General features: G+C 41.2%; 1 protein-coding gene and 1 non-coding gene across 6 annotated transcripts; both read right to left on the bottom strand.

Moving 5' to 3' along the window:
• Positions 1 to 1,195: 1,195 nt before the first annotated feature.
• PPP1R8 (protein phosphatase 1 regulatory subunit 8) lies at positions 1,196 to 16,554 on the bottom strand. Of its 5 annotated transcripts, none has more exons than XM_061597066.1 (8): positions 16,318 to 16,497; positions 13,277 to 13,337; positions 12,159 to 12,191; positions 7,431 to 7,584; positions 5,641 to 5,861; positions 4,706 to 4,850; positions 4,427 to 4,491; positions 1,196 to 1,640 (listed from the first exon to the last, which is right to left on the bottom strand). In XM_061597066.1, exons 1-8 carry the CDS (start codon positions 16,461 to 16,463, stop codon positions 1,287 to 1,289), a joined length of 1,179 nt encoding a protein of 392 aa, XP_061453050.1. In that variant the 5' UTR covers positions 16,464 to 16,497; the 3' UTR covers positions 1,196 to 1,286. The 5 variants fall into 5 exon arrangements, with proteins under 5 accessions (XP_061453050.1, XP_061453052.1, XP_061453051.1 ...); XM_061597068.1 differs by lacking the exon at positions 16,318 to 16,497 and adding an exon at positions 15,870 to 16,039; XM_061597067.1 differs by lacking the exon at positions 12,159 to 12,191 and having other exon boundaries at positions 16,318 to 16,554.
• On the bottom strand, positions 11,762 to 11,928 carry LOC133371048 (small Cajal body-specific RNA 1). The gene has a single exon (XR_009759253.1). It is a non-coding gene; the product is annotated as a small Cajal body-specific RNA 1 (non-coding RNA).
• Positions 16,555 to 18,235: the final 1,681 nt, after the last annotated feature.

Here is an 18,235-nt window from a genome sequence, read left to right as displayed (position 1 = left end):
GTTCAGGTTTGTGCCCATTATTCTGCCATCTCATACTGCAAGGGACCATGAACTGCTGGAGTAGCTAATCAGTTAAATACACAGAATGAAGAAGAGACTGATTAAGCACTGTGATTAGCTGTCTGCACAGTACTAAGAGCCTGGATATTAAGAGTCTTGAACCAAAACGCTACAGGACTCCAGGGCAATACAGCTGATTTAATATTTACTTTAGTGTGTACAAAATACACATTTGGACCAGCTGTAAAATCTTTTGATTCCAGACACATGGAATTGGAACAAGTACCCCACCTTAAAAATTTTTTTGCTCAATGCAAAAGGGAAGTTCAGTGGGTTATACTGCAGAATAGTGGAGCCGAGATCAGGAAACTGTTAACTTGAGCAACATCCCATCTGACACAACTGCATACATTATAAATTTCAGAAACTCGCACCCTTTTGTGATCTGCAGTTTTGGAATTAGCTCAGAAAAGGAGTCGCACAGAGAACTGTATGGCAAATTCTGCTTGTGTATAGAAAACCAGACCACATCAAACATTACCTAAGTCCACTGCTGCTATTTGATCATTCTTTTTGTTAGGAAGGAACACCGTCACAGTACTTTAAGATCTCTCACTAGCTAAATCTGAAACAAAAGGTCCAGACCAACACTCCTTTCCTTGATGGGGCTTGCAATCTAGGATGCTAAGTAGCAATTCATCTGTTTTTTATTTCTTACCATTGCATTATGCTTCCAGTCTCCAAGATGATACCCATGTACACTACCAATACAAAGAGGTCTACCTAGACTAAAAGCACTTCAAGATCCTGAGATGTAAAGCAAACTACTGTTATCTGACTTACACAAAAATTGTTTAGAAGCAAGACTAGGGAGAATTTTTACCCAAGACCAGCTGGTTAAATTGAATTGGTACTAAGCATTCTGCTATTTCTGCAGCTGCAAGATAAGTTTTAAGTTTTGATTTTGTGTTACCTGACAGTGGCCCTTAAATTTATGAATAACTTCAGAATAAAAATAAGCATGGAACCATAATGATTGGGCAAGAGAAGAAAAGGCTGTTAGGCAGTGTGGTTCCACAGGCCGGTGGGAGATAAACTTTTGCATTTCTTTTCTTGACACCTGTAGAACTCTTCTGAAGGTTGACTCTGTCGGGGAGCTTAGTCCTGCAACCTGGCTATGACACACAGGACCCAAGTCTGAAAGCTGCTGCTGCTGCACTTGGAACAGTTTTTCCCCTGCTGTGGTTGGTTCCTCCTATGTCCCAGCACAGAACAAGCTCTGCTTCTCAGATCAAAAGAGAAGGGGTAGGCTTCTTGCCTGGCCAAGCTTCTTTTGCATACTTCTTTTTCTTGGGTTCATTCACAACTTCAGGATTAAAGACAGCAGGGTTTGGAGCTGGGTTCATGGTGACCGTTGAGGGCGCAACTGGAGTCAAGTCTACATCCGGGGCAAGATTAGGATAGGGCATTGGCAGGCCTCCAATGAGTGCTGTGCCGTGAATGCTATGGGACTGGGCACCTGTCTCGTTGTGAGTAGGAGGCAAGCCACCATACAATCCTCCGCTATAGGGAAAGTTCTGCATGCGCCGTGTTGCAGACTCATCCGCACTCAGGGATCCAGAGTTGTCCATTCGCTTTTTCTGCAGAAGATAAATCTATTTAATTTTTAAAACAGTCTCCAAGTAGAAACAACTTCAGGGGAATCCCTGCCTCTCCTCTTCCCAGATATTGATATATATCAATTCTTCATAATCTATATGATTTATGAAGAATTAATGCCTGAATTGGCTTGTTGTCCTGTTCTGTATGCATCTCTTTTGTACTGGGTCAAGGGCTGCATTTTTAAATCTTGGTACAAGACCTAGAAAACTTTAGGTATAACATCAGGGTGGATAAAAATGGATTATTTTCTAAAATAAAAGGAAACAGTTTTTTTTAAGAAAATTAAATTGGATTTTATTTTTTTTTAATTGAAAATACCGTTTTTTTCCCTTAAAGAACAACTTGGTCATGATTAAATAATCTGAATATATGCATGTCATGCCCTCTACCAGATAGATGGAGTTAAATTAGTTTCGTATGTAAATGAACAACTAATCTGAGTATTTCTTAAATATGAATTATTTACACTCCACCTACCAAACACAAGGCATTTCTGTCAAGACTCCAATTAAGCAGTCTATTATGCAATATGTTCTAAAATTGGCCAAATCCAGTTACCTAATACATTCTATAAATCAGGGATGGGGAACCTGTGACCCAACTCCCATCATCTTTGAACACTGGCCACACTGGCCGAGGTTGATGGTAGCTGGACTCCAATGACATCTGAAGGGCCACAGGTTCCCTACCCTCATATAAAGTATTTCCCTCATTACTCTATTTAGTTGTAAATTAACATGGTTTAGTAGTTAGATTTGCACCATTGTTTAAGAAATATATGAAATAATTTCAATGGGAAACTTGATTTACATGGGTGATGTTTTTCTTGTTGATTTAAATCACTGCTTAAAATCAAACCATGTTACAAATAATAATTTTCAAAGAACATTTCCTAGCGCACATTAATCGGGGTCAAATAACTGCTGAAGCTGTTTCAAAGGCCTGAGGAGACTTTGTACGTGGTATTTTCTGGACAGCAGTCTCCAAAGCAGAATGCCAAACTACTTTTGAAATAGAGTGGACTTTTATGGCACATGGTTCTGCTGTTTTTAAAAAAATATGCCACAAGTCCTACAGGCAAACACAAAAAGATACCAGGTACAGGCAAGTGTTACTACTTACCTCTCTTGGGCTCTGGCCTAATCTATACAAGTTGCATAATAAGATTGAAATGAATTGGCAGAATGGGGTATCACTTTTGAATGCCCTCCATGATTAATTAAAAAAAACCCAAACCTCCCTGAATACACAAAGCTAGCATATTGTGGAGAAATGCCCAGCCCTTCGTGAGCTGTGCAGTTTTCTATTTGCAGAGGAGTTTAAACAAATAAAGAAAAATCACAGGGGAGCATTCAAAAATGTGACCTGTTCCACAACCTGGAATCTGGAGTGACACAGTCCATTTTACCACCTTATTCTAGTGCATGTGTGGACTTCAATCATTTCCTTCCAGATTGCAAAGCTGCTAGCCACCTATTCATCTACCACTGCAGCAAGTAATTTGAAAAAACTGCCAAATGTTTATTGCACTTTATTTTCTACAACAACATTAGCAGGAGAAATTGTGCATCTGGGTAGTGCCCAACCTATTAAAAAGCCCTTTGTCGTGAATTTGGTTTTCAGTGCAGCAAGAACATGGGGAAGGGGATTTCTGAAGTCAGACTGTTCCATCTATGTGATACTAGACTGCTTTTACTTTATACTTGTTACTTCCACCTTTAAAGACCAAGAGCAGCTTTTTGATAAACTGGGCCTTTTCTTCTCCCTTGAGCAGTTAAAACTGAAAAACAAAGCCTAAAGTGGATGCAGAGGAAGTTGCTTATGACTGGATCAATACAGCTCTTTTGTGGCATTAAACAAGTTCTTGTCAAGGAGTAATATCCTCTTGGTTGCATAGTCACAACATAGTAAGAGGTTCCTAGGATGTTAACTGCTTTATCTGGTGTAACCAAACACCTCTCTTGCCTACCAGAACTTACTTATTTATTAGTTTAATATCCCACCCTTCCTCCCAGCAGGAGCCCAGGGCAGCAGTGAGATGGACCTCCTTAATGACTTACCAGTGGCAAAAAACAGAAAGCAGTAAGAAAAATCCCTGCTAGCTGGGAAACTAGGTTATAGAGCAGCAGGAAATCGTTTTAACAAAGATGTTCTTCATATGACAATACAAAAATCTGTCCTGGGTTCTGGTTGGACCAACCAGCTGTCCCATTGTATTACTAAAATAAAAGTGCCCTTTGTTTACAAACTCTCTCCTACTAGGCATTTATCTGGTTTTCAATGCCCAACACCTGCCCACTGTTAGTTAGGTGGCTCAGAATTATCTGCTATTTTTCTCCTAAATTCCAAGGTACAGGCCTAAGTAAGATTGTAACTTGCAACTGTGACCACCCTGGTTTGGTTGCCTTTGGAATTTTCTTTTTACGTAATGGAAAAGACCAATTTATTAGGAAAGAACATAGACGAATCTTTCCAACAGAGTTTTGTTGCATCAAAAACTGACCACTTATTTCCTTATCCATTAAAATTCATATTGCAATCTAGAATATATTTAAGTACATTCCATAGCAAAGGTAGTTAACTTCTGTGTAAAATGTCATTAGCATCAGGCTGCAAGTCTTAATATTTATAAACATATTTCTACTGATGTAGAGATACAAATAATCACGTATCTGAATCTAAAATTATACTGACCAAAACTAACCCTATCTATCTAAGGCAGCACTTTTCACAGGTTGTAACAGTTTTCCGATTTAGAACATACCTTCACTGGGACAACTGCAGTCTGTACCATGTTTCTGAAGCGTCCAACAGAAGGGTCCACATCCTCTATATGAGTAAACCAGACAGAAACACTGTGGTTAGCTTAAAATGGGTTTTGAAGAGTGAATTCAGAATTGAAGGGGATTTAATGCAAGCCTTCTCAAAGTTAAAAGTTATTACCGGTCACCAAGTTCTTCAGGAAAACCTCTATACAATGGTGCACACAGAACAGAGAATAAGATGCAGCCAGACCTACATAGGACGAATTTACAGTACTCGCCTGGATTGATGATTTCATCATCATCACTGAAAGTTACTCTCGAGTTCTTTCGCTTTCTTTTTGGTCTCTGGATATCCAAGTTTCCTTCTTCTATGGTTAATGTGGAGATCCTCTTGTTATGGGCCGTGTTAAATTCTGTCAAGTTCTAAGGAACCAAAGATGAGACTGTCAAACACAGATTAAAGTGTTACACCCTATCTGCCATCCTCATGACCATTTAGGATTGAATGGACCTCAAATAAAGGTGCGGTGAGGTTATGGGAGGAAGCTAATAGCAAGTCAGATGGTAGCCTGCCTGAGCAGCTACCGAGTTTGGCCAATGCAGGCTGGCCAATACGGCTAATGGGCACTGCCCCACCTGCTTGCCTTACAACCAGTTCCGGGGACGGCCCTGGCTGTCACCTTCCTGCTCCTTAGCGTCAGCATTGCCCTTACAGAACTCAGCAGGGAAGAGGATGGGTACAAAACTAGAATCAGTTGGCTCTCCCTTCACAGGGTCCGCCTCCACCTACTGCTGGCCTCTCTACCTTCTGCCCCACCAGCCCCAATGGAAGGGTGGGTATCTGGCCCAGGGGTCTGGAGCACTTTGGTCATTCTTGTCAGACCCTGGGCTGCAAGAGTAGGTAGGAGACAGACAACATTTGCAAGGCCAGAAGAATGCTCCTCTGGCACTGTTGCTTACGCCATGGTTCTGGCCAAGGTACCCTCGTACTCCCTCCACTAGGAAGACATGCAAAACAAATATATCGGTCTATGCATTGTACTGAGCTTTCTTTGGTATGCTTTTTTTGTACTGTGATTTTTATTCTGTTTATGTTTTGAGATTTCTTTTTTCTTTTTTCGTAAGTCGCTTTGAGTTTCATCTTGGGAAAAAGCAACCAATAAGTATCATAAATAAATAAATAAAATGGGTGTCGTGAAATAGGTGAACTCACATCCAGCTCGGTCTCCTCCTCAGGCAGTCCAAGCAACCCCTTGAGCTCATCGTCCTCGCTGGTCATCTTCTCATCTCCTTTTACCGCAGAAGGCAACGTCTGAGGTTTTTCTCTCAGAGTGTAAGCCCGTGTGGAGGCACCAAATGAAACCGTGGAGTCAATGGGGATCTGCTGTGGCTTGTGAGGCTCCAAACGAATATGACCCAAAAAAGTGCCATGTGCTGGGAATTTTGGAATGAAAATAACAAACAAACCCCACCCATTAGTTGTCAGCATGCTTTACTTAAAGCTAGATGGTGAATCTCTCCCTAGAAGTGTATGAAAGTGGATTCATTATGAATTATTTTACTTTGTTTCCCCAGCTTAACCTGAATTAGTTACTTAAAAAATTATTTTGCAACCCATTTCTCCAAGGCTTGAAGCAAATTCTAAGGAAAGTGCAGCAGTAAATAGCCAGAGTTCCACAATTTTGCTCACCACTGCAAGTGACCCACTGCCTTCTGGAATGAATGAGAAGGAACTCCAGCCTTCCTTTTTCATCTTGAAGATAATATTTTATTTATTTATTTGTTTATTTTATTCTCTTACAATTAAGTTCTGCCTTTCTTCCATCATGGAATGCAAGATGGCATACATATGAGTTCCCTGGTGGTCACCCATCCAGGCACTGACCAAATCCCAACCTGCTTAGATTCAGCAGGGTGGTCACCACATGTGCCTTAACACCATACCCTCAGAAGCACAGCTCAGCTAGGGGGGAATCTGCACTTTTAAGACAGCTGCTTTGGCACGGGTAGTGGTGGCAGCATCCTGCCTGACTGCCTAGTGCCAAAATAATCCTTGGCCTTTCCATCTAGCTCTCAAAACAAAGGCTGGGACTGGCTGTCTTGGTGCTGAAGACATTCAAAAGTGCCTCAGCTTTGTATCACCAAGACAATCCCCTTCTCCCCATTCCTCCTGCAAGTCTGGAGCAGGGGAAGGGGCTGGAGATAGTTCCCACAGTTGCTCTTGGTTTCCACAACTGTGGGCATGTTCCCACCCCCTCCAGCTCCAAACTGAAGAGCTGGGAATGGGAGGAAGTAATTGTCCTTGACAAAGAAACATGCAAAGTCACAGACAAGGAGGGACACTCTCCTGACATCCACAATTTTTGGCTTGGAGATCAAGCCCAGCCAGAATGTTTGGACCATTTAAATTGAAACGCACACAAGTCAATTCAATACAATAAAAATCAACAGCAGAAACACAAGACCACAGCAACCTATCTGAAAAAGCCACAAGAACAGATCAGTGATAAACCTCATCAGGTTCCAAATCCTTAGAGCAACTCAGTGAAGGCTCTGCTGCTCGCCACTAAGTAAAAAAATATAAAATAGCTAAAACGGTAACATAGCCTAATTTACTCCTACTGAAAAAAAAAACAAAGTTCCAAGAACACCAGGTGTCTCCTCCACCAGAAACACATAGGTCCCTTGAGATGCTATACATTAGTACTGCTATAGGGAAGAAAGATCACATGGGAATGCTCTTGAGTAATGCCTCAAGAGCATCGCTTTTTCGTACTCCCACCACCCACTGCCACGAAAGAGTCTTAAAGGTGTAGTGAAAACCACTGGTGCAACCTTTTGGGAAAAGTCATGGTGGCTCCTATAACTAAGCCTTTTTCTACATCAGCTGCATGTAAAGATAAACAAATCTGATCCCAAATCCCTTGAAAATTCATCTGAACATTCTTTCTGCACATGAAAGCACACCAAGTATATTACCTGGTTAATTATCAATCAACTTACTGCTGTTGAGATCTATAAGAAAAACCCTCTTCAGATGTTTGTGGTACACCAAGGCGGCATGGACCCGAGAGCATGACTGGTGATCAATGGTGAAGTCGCACAGGTCAGGATTTCTCCCAAAGAGATAGTATTTCTTTTCATCTATGATCAATTTCTGTGATAAGATATCAGACAGACAGCAACATGAGATACACACTTTTGCCACATCTTAAAAGCATGGATCCAACACAAAGCAGGCAGAACCTCATTATACCTAACAAAAACTTATTAGTAGGGAAAAAGAGATCACAACCCATCTAAAAAGACAGGCAATTAGAGGAAACCCAAAAACCTACTGGACAGGCTACTTCTCACTGAGGAGCTAAACCTTAGTCTGGACTATATCACTTGCGTACAGTGTGTTTGGGGAGAGAAGCAGGATGGACATGACTGAATGCTCACAAGAGGTTTCCATCAGTGCTGCTGCTACAGAAGACTAACAGCTGTCAGCAACAGAGGGAAGGGTTACAACAGCCAGTCCTCTCCATTTTCAGTCCTGCTACCACAGAGAGACCTTTCATAGATGGCAGGCAAGGAAGGAGCCATTATAACAAAAAACCATTTTCCATACAGCAATTATGTTTCAATGTGATTTTGTATCTGAATCATTGCAAATGTTTTGTGCAGTTATTTGTGAGCTGCCTTGAAGATAACAATGGAAAGGTAAGATTCTCAATGAAACAGATTATCATCATCAACACCACACAGAAAACTACATATTAGCAAACTAGTGTTTCCCCGAGATGCTAGTTTTCTTTGTGTAGGTATCTGAAGTTATAACAGTCCAGACACAGATTTACCACCTCAGAGAGAACTGGGCCTAAGCTAAAGGGGAGACCAAACCAAGGAAAGAACCAAACTCTATCCTTTGCCCGATGGAACATTTTAAAGCCATATCATAATATTCAAATGGAGGCTTGGAAAAAAAGATTACACAACATGGGTTGTACTCAACTAAGTTCTACTCAGAGTAGACCCACTGAAATGAATGAATCTAAGTTAATAAAGTTCAATAAATTGAATGGGTCTACTCTGACTGGGACTAGCACTGAATATCACCCTATGAATTTAAATTAATTGTCAACAGTGCAACAAGAAAAAAACGTATCTTAACATTGGGAAATGCCGTTACAGCCATATTCAGACAATATTCCTGACCACCCAGATTTGTATTATAGGCAAGATTGGAAATGCCCTCTCCCACCCTGCCCACTGAATATTCAAGCCAGGAGATCCCATGGTTCATTTTTTAAATGTGGGAACTTTTTGTTCCTGGCAGATAAAACCTACACAGGTGGAGGAGGAATATACAGTGGCAGAGCATCTACTCAGCATGCAGAAGGTCCCAGGTTCAGCCCCCGGCATCTCCAGGAAGAGCTGGGAATGTCCCCTATCTGAAACCCTGGAGAGCTATTGCTGGTCAGTGGGGACCAGCCTTTCCCAACCTTTGGGCCCCCAGATGATGCTGGATTACATACCTGATCACTGGCCGCTGGGGACCCAAAGGTTGGGAAAGGCTGGTGTGCCAATACTGAGTTATATGGGCCAATGATCTGACTCGGAATAAGGCAGATTCCTATGCTCCTACGCCTGAGGCCCACTTCCAATCTCTCCCTGGGAGGGGAGGATACTGTGAGAACATGGCCTAAGTCAGTCTGAAGAGGTTGTATAACAAACTGGCCACCCAGACAGAACTCATCCTGGTTCACATAACTATTTTAACACACTGTGCAGTAGATTAGTATGTTTCTTAATAGGTCGGCTAACAGGAGGCTATAATGTAAACAATTCCTGATTTTATGTATCTCATCAGAATAAAAATGGGACAACTATAATCTGTGCCCACCTTAAACCAAATGCCAAAGGACCAAATCCAGTCCCACTCAGGAAGTTTGATCGGACCTGACTGCAGCATATAAAATATTTGCAGGCAGCTCATAGATCATAATTTGATCTGCCTCCTCATTTGACAGCTGCAGAATGTCTTGCCATATTTCCTACTCCAGGAGGACCATAACAACAAGAAAATAGCATCTTGCAGGAGCCAAAGGTAGGCTCAATGACTACGCTACATAAAAAACAGCAGCTTCATCTGGAAAATGAAACTCTTTGTTTAAAAGCTGCAATCCTAAACAAATTTACTTGGCAGTAAGTCCCATTCAGACCAATGGGACTTACATCTAAGTAAACCTGCAGAGAATTGGGATACAAGCCTTTAAATGCAATTGACAGAAGAGAAAGGAATGCAAAACTGATTACTGAAAAGTTTGAAACATAAGATTTGTTGGTAGGGCAGACACACATGGCACATAAGAATAGCAAGTGAAAACACTAACAACCCTTACTCCACTTCTACCTCTCATTTCACAGGATTTCTAGCATCATGGTACATTGAATTGAATCTCATCATCCGAAAGTAAAAATACCCTGATGCAAGCAACAAGTACAGCCAAGAACAGTGTCCCATAAAATCTTAACATTTCAACAGGCATCTTCAGCTTATGCTAAATCACAATTGTAAATATGAATGCATTTAGCCATTGTCTAGCACCACTCATCTTCAGATTTCACCCTCCCAGTCAGTCATGGTCAGAGTGCCCCATCATATTCACTGACCTACATTTTCCAGGAGAATATCTTTTTGCTTCTTACAGTTCATTTTATTATTTAGGCATTCATTCTTTTCTCTCCCAAATCTTTACACAATTTAATGTAAAGCAGTTCTTAACACTCATATAATGCTCACTTCTAAGCTTTGAAAATAGCACGACTGACAGCAACCTAGTGCAGTGAAGTTAGGACAGGGCAACTGCACTAATGCAAACTACACCGATGCAAGCTTTGTAAAAGTCAGATGTGTGCAGGATAAGGAACTTGCAGCACTAAGCACAATCCTATCCACACCAATGGACACAAGGACTCCCCTGCCCAATGCAATGCTTCAAGTGAAAAAACGAGCATCAAGTGTTTTAGCCAAATTGTTGATAGGGTGCAGACTAGGAATACAGAGTGCTGATTAGTTCTCAGAAGTGCTTGTTTTCTTATGAATAATTTCAATGAAACTTCTAGTTCTATGTGAAGGAATACACCTCTGCTCCTATGAGGGAACATTCCTCCATGCGAGTCCCCACATGTAGTCTGAAGTGGTACAGCCCCAACAAAGAATACTCCCCTGCTTTATGAAGGAACATTCTCCCATGTGAACCCTCACATGCAGTCTGATGTGGTACAGTCCTAACACAGGTTTACCACTTCCATTTGTATCAGTGAGAACCGGGCCTCAATGAGAGGGAGGCAGCCAGCCCTCAAAAGACTCTCATGAATTATTATTATTAATTATTACTATTTGATTTACATACCGCTTATATACCATAATGGCTTCTTCTTAACATCCTTCCCATCCAAATTGTATACTTGATTAGATCCTTGATTGGGTGGAAGCAGCACTCTCTCAAGCTCATCTCACTGTCTCCCTTTATAATAATCCAATAATTTTAACATGATAGGCTGAGTATTTCCCCCATTTAATATGCTGAGGATGATATTTGAGGGTGAGAAGGGGATGGGACTTTCTTGGCTGAACTACACAAAATGGCAGAAAGCCACCAAGGAGTATCTGTGTAAAGACTTAACAGTTAGGAAAAACTTATGTAGGCCAATCTGAGTCCATGGGATAGAGCAGGACATATATCAAATAAATAAAATACATATATGTAGTTTAGTGATACAAATGTTGGACTAGGGAGACCAGAGTTCACAACCCAGCCATGAAGCTGACCAGAGGACCTTGCTCCCTCTCTCTCACCCTTAGAGGGTTGTCGGGAGGTCAAAATTTGGAGTGTGAGTGTGGAGGAAGAAACCATGTATACCACCCCAAGTTCCTTGAAGGAAGGGCAAGATAATAAATAAATGCTAACTTTCTCCACTACAATCATAGACCGATTCCAGTTGTGCCAACTCCAAATTCTCCAATAAAGAAGTTATGTAAAATTTAGTTAACATTTTTGTAGTTAACACTACAAAAATATTGAGAATACACAGCACAGCTTTCCAGTATAGACATGCTTATTTTCACTCAGGTGGCAACAGTTAACTGCTGAAAAAATTAAACAATATTGATGAGCAAACTGGCAAATAAATTTAGGCAAAGTGGCAGTGTAGTATTCAACTGCTGCCCTTCTAGTGTTACTTTCTCATTCAGTGCTATTAAAGTTACAACAGCTTTTATAAGGAGAAACGGGAATAGAGAATCAGCTTCACTGCTGTTGAAGTCACAAGCAGGTTGAAAACTCATCTGTGCCTCTGAGTTATAACCCAGCGTGATCCTCCACACACTGAGCTTAATCACTTCATGGCTTATTTTGATGTTGCACTTTTTAGACCCAGCCAATCACTAGCTATACCTTTGAACTCAAAACGAGAACCAAGGTAGAGATGGCTTGGTTAGTATCAAGTGCTTAGGAAACCTGTAGGAATTAAACAACATGTGTAATTTGTAACTGCCAATTCACAGCATGCTATTTTCATCTCTGTGATGCTCAAAAGGTGTTCCAAAAGGCGTTACAAGGACTATAAGCAGAGGCTTCATTTGCCTATATCTCTCCCAAATTTTTATTAGAAACAATTAATACTGTTATGGGTATTTACTATTACACATATTGCGGACAGCAGATAGAAAAAAATAAGTACCTCAAAGCAACCGTAAGACTCTGCTGCAGACAGCTTTTCATAACATTGTTGTATGAAAATTAAAATAAACATTTGTAATTAGTTACAAGTATATATATAATAAAATATTTGCAAAATGGTGGTTTAAGTATATACACCGCATACTGTCACTAAGCAGTCTTAACACCACTAGGACATAAGGTGGTTCTATTTATTTATCTCTCTTCTATTAATAAGCCCTGTGCCTATGCTGTCCACCCTCCTGCTGCCTGTTCCTTCCCTCAGCATGCAACAATTAATGCAAGAATCCTTCAGTTAACCATCGATTCCTGTTACATCCAAACCAGTAACAGGATCATAACAGGCCAGGATCTTAATCAACTGTTTGAAGTTAGTTTAAGATTTGGCTTGTTCTGATTCTGGTAACCATAATTTCCTGGTTTGGATGTAAGGGGGAACTGTGGTTAACTGAATACTTCCTGGATTATTGCAGTGCATTGACAAGAGAAAAGCAGCATGAAGATGGAGTGTGAGGGTGTGAGACTCAGCCTATATGTATATATGAACCAGGCCTCTGTAATTACAGAGCAAGAGGCAGCATGAAATGTGGAACACCACATACATTCTCTCTCCACACCCCTCTAAATAAAGACTGACACTCAGGTGCAGTCCACTCAATGGAGATTGGACTTGGACCTGGGAGCCATTTAGCACATCATTTCTCTCAGACTTGTCTGTAAAATGGAAATATTGGTGATTCACAGTTATTGCAAAGACACACACCACAAAAAACTAGATCCAGCAAGGAAGAGGTTGGCCTTCTGAATTCAAACTGGTGGCTGTTAGGTGATGCCAGAAGAAAAGGCTGGGTAGGAAGGTGCACATCTAGCATCCAGGGTTGCAGTAGCACTATCTGCTTACAAGGTATTTTTGGATACTTGGATGTACAGTCTTTATTCAAGCAAAACTGGAAGTGACCCAGGAAGTTTGCCAAAGTGCTCAACAGACATTGAGGGACAGAAAGAGAAAAGTGCAAGATTTTCTTGCTGTGTTTTATGCCTAAGATTGTTTCTGCAGCTACTCAGTACCAGAAATATATTCCTGGTCCATGTGAAAATGTTCTGCATCTATTTTCATACCTCAATAAGTTTGTCTCCTTTGACTACATCCAGGTGCAACCCTGGTGGAGGCTTTCCTGCCCTAGGAAACAAAAACAGAAATATGTTTTGTTTAGGAATAAAGCCACCTTTAGAATCCCCCCAGTTATCCATCAATCCAAAGTCACCATGAAAACAAAATCCACCTCATACGTTCTCTCAAGAGATACAATAGCAACAATATTGTGAATCCTAGGCCATCCTTCTTAGTCATACATGTGGATTAACAGGGAGTGCAGAATTTCTTAAATCTGTAAGCAGGGAAGGCCTGCAGCAGGACAGTTATACAGTTTATGTACACCGCCCAGAGAGCCTTCGGGCTTAGGGCGGTATATAAATTAAATTAAATAAATAAATATTTGTTTAGATGCTGCAACACGCCGAAATTAGGTAGATGGTAAAACAGAAATTTGGGATACTGGTGCAGTAATTCAGAATGCACATCATTAATCTTAACTTCATAGTTTAAGTAAAATTAATACAGTCAGCACCCTTAGGACACTGCCATGTACATGAGTGTTAAGACACAATGGAATGTTTCTGAATGGACACGAGTGTCAAAGCAGCTGCCATAAGATGCAGTGATGGTCACTAGCCTAGATGGCTTTAAAGTGGGATTTAACAAACGCATTGGCCAAGCCTATTCATGAATATTGGCAATGTTAGGAAACAGAATCTCCATTAAGGGAAGGGTCATAGCTCCTGCTTTGCATGCAAAAGGTTCCAGATTCCGTCCTACCATACCCTTCCCTAGACAAAGGAATTTTGAACTTGATTATATTAAAAATGTACTGTCTTCTGTTCACTACAATTCTTCTTTCAGTCATAAAAAACAGTGACACCGTGAATAGCCCCAGCTATAATTAGCACAGAAGGTAAAACCCTACTTGCCTAGTGTGTGTGTAATGTGCCTTCAAGTCGACTATGACTTATGACGACCCTATGAATCAGAGACCTCCAAGAGCATTTGTTGTAAACCACCCTGTTCAGATCTTGTAAGTTCAGGTCTGTAGCTTCCTTTATGGAATCAATCCATCTCTTGTTTGGTCTTCCTCTTTTACTACTCCCTTCTGTTTTTCCCAGCATTATTGTCTTTTCAAGTGAAAAGTATTCTCTCTACTTGTCTAGAGTGCTATTTAGCAATCAACAAAAGAAAGATGTGTTGATGAGACTCTCATGGGATGTTAATCATACTATTAATTCCTGGCTTGTCAAAACTAAGACATGACATCTTTATCAACTTTACAATTACCAAAATCCTTTCACTGTGGTCAGCACCAATTAAGTTTTGAATATTGGTTTATTATTATTAAATTAATTTAAATACATGATATACTATCTGTTCTGTCATCAAAACCTGTCCTCCCAAGATCAGATCTGGCAAAGTGGGCTACAGACCACACTGACATTATTTATGTCAATGTTTATATACCACTTGATTGTATATATATATATTTAAAAAACTACCTCTGCATGGTGTAGAAGACAGTACATGTTTTGTTTGGGAGGGAGAAGTTCTTATTTGAAGTAATTTTTGTATGTTTGTATTAAGAGGCAAAATTCATCTGCTAAAACCTGATTGTGTTCTAATTTGTCACTTGGCCAAAAGACCCCTCCTGTCTCTCTAGTCCTTCAGCATTGGTTCAGATAGCTAGGGAAAGCACATGGATTAACCCTACACTGACTCGGGAGCAATCTGTAGCTAGTGCTTAAGGTGAAGGGACATCAATTTGGCCAGCAGTTTACTATTACCATAGTGATCACTGCTTTTTGTCACATTTTCTACCCCAGAACATGATACTCGCAGAAAACACACACAGCACCTCCTCTAGAATTTGACATAGAAAAACAAGAAAATAAATAAATATTGTGTTTTTAAATTGTTTTTTGTGTTTTAAAATTTGTATATTTGTTTTTATTGTTTTTAATTGCTGTAAACCGTCAGACAGCTTCGGCTACAGGGCAGTATATAAATGTAATAAATAAATAAAATTTGTTTCTCCAGGAAAAAGAAACTGCTGGACCTACTTGCTTAGTACTTTCCACATCCACTGAAGCAGACTACTGAATAAACAAAATGAACGATCCATCTCCACCAGGGAGTGACCTACCCATCCTCTGAAGACACATTTCCTTGTCACATCTCCATCCCACAATACTAAAACTTTTAAAAGTTTCATAATTCTATACATACTTGCATGATCTAGTTCTCAATTAAAACAGAGAGCATTTTCCTAGACATCTGGGTGCAATCAGCATGTCAACACATATATCAAAAGACAGTGCTGGCTCCCCCACAGTGAAAAACAAATATATGCAACTGTTGATTAAGGTTCCCTTGGTGCAGGTCACAGTCTACATACAACCACCTGTCTTCACACCTATAGATAGTCCAATGGTTCCAGTCATAAACTTGACCTGTTACGCAGACTCTTACAAAGAGCCATGGAAAGTCATCCCTTGTCCACAGCAAGATTGCTTCTCCACCAAAATATCATAACTATTGGGTCACAATGGGGTTCGGTGTGGGGATGGGTACATCACCCCAAATGCTTAATGTGCAGCTCAAGTATACCTAGAAACACCCCCCTGCCGCCATTCCATATTTAGCAATAGCGAATACAGCTTTTCACTGATAAACGGGTCATAAAGTTCAGTGATAAACGGGTCATTTTCTTGTTTTCCAGGCGCAGAAATACCCTCTTTCTGTAAGAGGCATGAACTCTGCTCACGTTCAGACACCCTTTTACTTCACACAGCTTACGCTAAAGGAACGTGCTCTCTGTTCACGGTCAGAGACATCCTCCGTGTTTTTTTTTAATTTACATATTCCAAGGTGACACTGGGAGGTTTCTAGGAATAAGCCTTAGAGATACTTCCCAGACTCTCCTCCCTTGCAGAGGCTATTGCACCCGGGCCCACTCCCCCTTTATGATACTACTCCATCTTCCCAGGGAAATCCAAGTTCCTCTGCAGGGCGAGCCCTTTTCCCGCTCTCCAACACCACAAGCCCCCACCCTCACCAGGTTGGACAGTCAAAGAGCGGGAGGCTCCCGCCACCACCGGCAGAGTTCGCGTTCGCCGCCATCTTGTGACTGCCGCCATTCAGCTGGGCGCGGGGCACGCCGGGAAGCTGGAAGACCCGGCGGGCGGGAGGCAACCCCAGCATGCACCTTGGCGAGGCGGGAGGGCTGTGTGCAGAGGCTAGAGTGGATCCCGTCTGGTCTGGGGTAGCGCTCGAGCGTGGCGTCCGTAGCGACGTCACGACGACGATACAAAAACTGCGGGAACTTGATACGCACTGTCGAGTTCTGTAGGGTTAGGTACAAGCTTCTCAGGTCTGTCAGTGAATTAAACGGTTATGGCAGCCATATTGACGGCAGAAGTAAAACAAGTCAATGTAAAGCGCCGAGGTTTCCTCTTTTTCAAACCCAGGATCCACACTTTAACTACAACCTGTAACGTGGGATCTACTCTCATGTTTCTTCGCCACTAATTTTTATTAAGTAATTAATTTGTCATTATAAATGAAATATTAATAAATATGTATATTCATAAACACTGAGAAAAAGTACATACAAAGAGAAGGAAAAGTGTCATGATACATATGGTCCTCACAGTAATCAACATTTTTTCAAGTTTATAGTATCCTGAGCAATAGTTTGGTAAAGCCATTAATTCTAATAATAAATTGGTTCCTGCTCTGATAGGAATTTTTGACAACCATAGGCATATCTGTGCTACTTTCAATTTTTTAAAACTACACAGAATGAGACACATGTTCCACCTGTTCCTTTTTATCAGGAACAGCCTCCACTTTCTGGTATCTCTTCCTGGTAAATCACTCCCTTCATCACCAATTTTTGTCTTTGGAGACGCTGTATTAAAATGTTAGGTATGTGTTGCCAGATTATATATTCTTCAGGTTTAACCCCATGCTGCACGTCTGTACAAGGATTTCAAGGATATAAAATCTGGCTAAGGAGAAGAGCCGCAGCAGGACAGGGAATCTGCTTTGCGTGCAGAAGGTCCCAGGTTCAATCCCTGGCATCTCCAGGTAGGGCTGCTAAAGTCTGGAGAGCTGCTGCCAGTCAGAGTAGACAATACTGAGCTAGAGGGACCAAGGGTCTCACTACATATAAGGAAGCTTCTTGTGTTCCTGTAGAAGTTAAACCTCTTTCAGAGAGACAGACTATTCATCTGTTTTAGCAAAAGCAAGAGAGTCTTGTGGCGTCTTAAAAAGACTTAACAGATGTATTGATTTCCAGAGGGGCAGCAACATAAAGCCACATCTGTGCTTTACATTTCTACATATCCTGGAAACTGTAATTTGTTAAGGGTGTTGGGAGTTGTTAGGAGACCCCTATTTCCCCCCTCCCAGAGCTACAATTCCCATCGTTCCCTGGGGATTGATTTCTATACCACTCTTTCGAGCAGTATGAGAAAATTAATGAGAAATGGCATGCATGCAATGCAAAGTCTGAAACTGAAGCAGTAGCGGCTGGCCTGCCTGCTGCTACTCACCTTGAAGCATGACTGTGCCTCAGGCATGATAAAGAGAAGTGACACAGTTACTTTTGACAGACTCATCCAGTCCCCTCAGTACCACAGCAACAGTCTGAATGTATTCTCCAAGCATTTCAAGGAACTACAGTACACTGCTGGCTATGGGTCAAGGGTGCCAATAGGCACCCATCCATGTGTGGTAGATCTGGTGTGTGTGCGTATGTGTGTGGGGAAACTGGAGAAAGAGAGTGAGTGTTAACCACACAACCTCAATTTTGGCATCAGCCACACAGTAAGGCCTGGTGGGCTGATTAGACCTAGAGATTCCTGCCACTTGTTTTAAAGACTAATTTATTATGGTGTAAACTTCTGTAAAGAAGTCCTCTTCAAAGGTATGAATATGTCCTCAGTTGAAAGGTATACACATTATGCAGC

This window comes from Rhineura floridana, chromosome 15, assembly GCF_030035675.1.
Source record: "Rhineura floridana isolate rRhiFlo1 chromosome 15, rRhiFlo1.hap2, whole genome shotgun sequence".
Classification (NCBI taxonomy): domain Eukaryota; kingdom Metazoa; phylum Chordata; class Lepidosauria; order Squamata; family Rhineuridae; genus Rhineura; species Rhineura floridana.
Note: the sequence above shows the minus strand (reverse complement) of the source record. Positions and strands in the feature narration are given on the sequence as shown.

What these genes read in the sequence shown, in the direction of transcription:
- PPP1R8 (XM_061597066.1), bottom strand. Translation starts at nt 16,463, where the DNA reads ATGCTGGGGTTGCCTCCCGCCCGCCGGGTCTTCCAGCTTCCCGGCGTG. An exon ending in AGTCTTACGGTTGCTTTGAG is followed by an intron (nt 7,585 to 12,158) that starts GTACTTATTTTT and finishes ATCTTATCACAG; the next exon opens with AAATTGATCATAGATGAAAA. An exon ending in TCTTATAGATCTCAACAGCA is followed by an intron (nt 5,862 to 7,430) that starts GTAAGTTGATTG and finishes CAAAATTCCCAG; the next exon opens with CACATGGCACTTTTTTGGGT.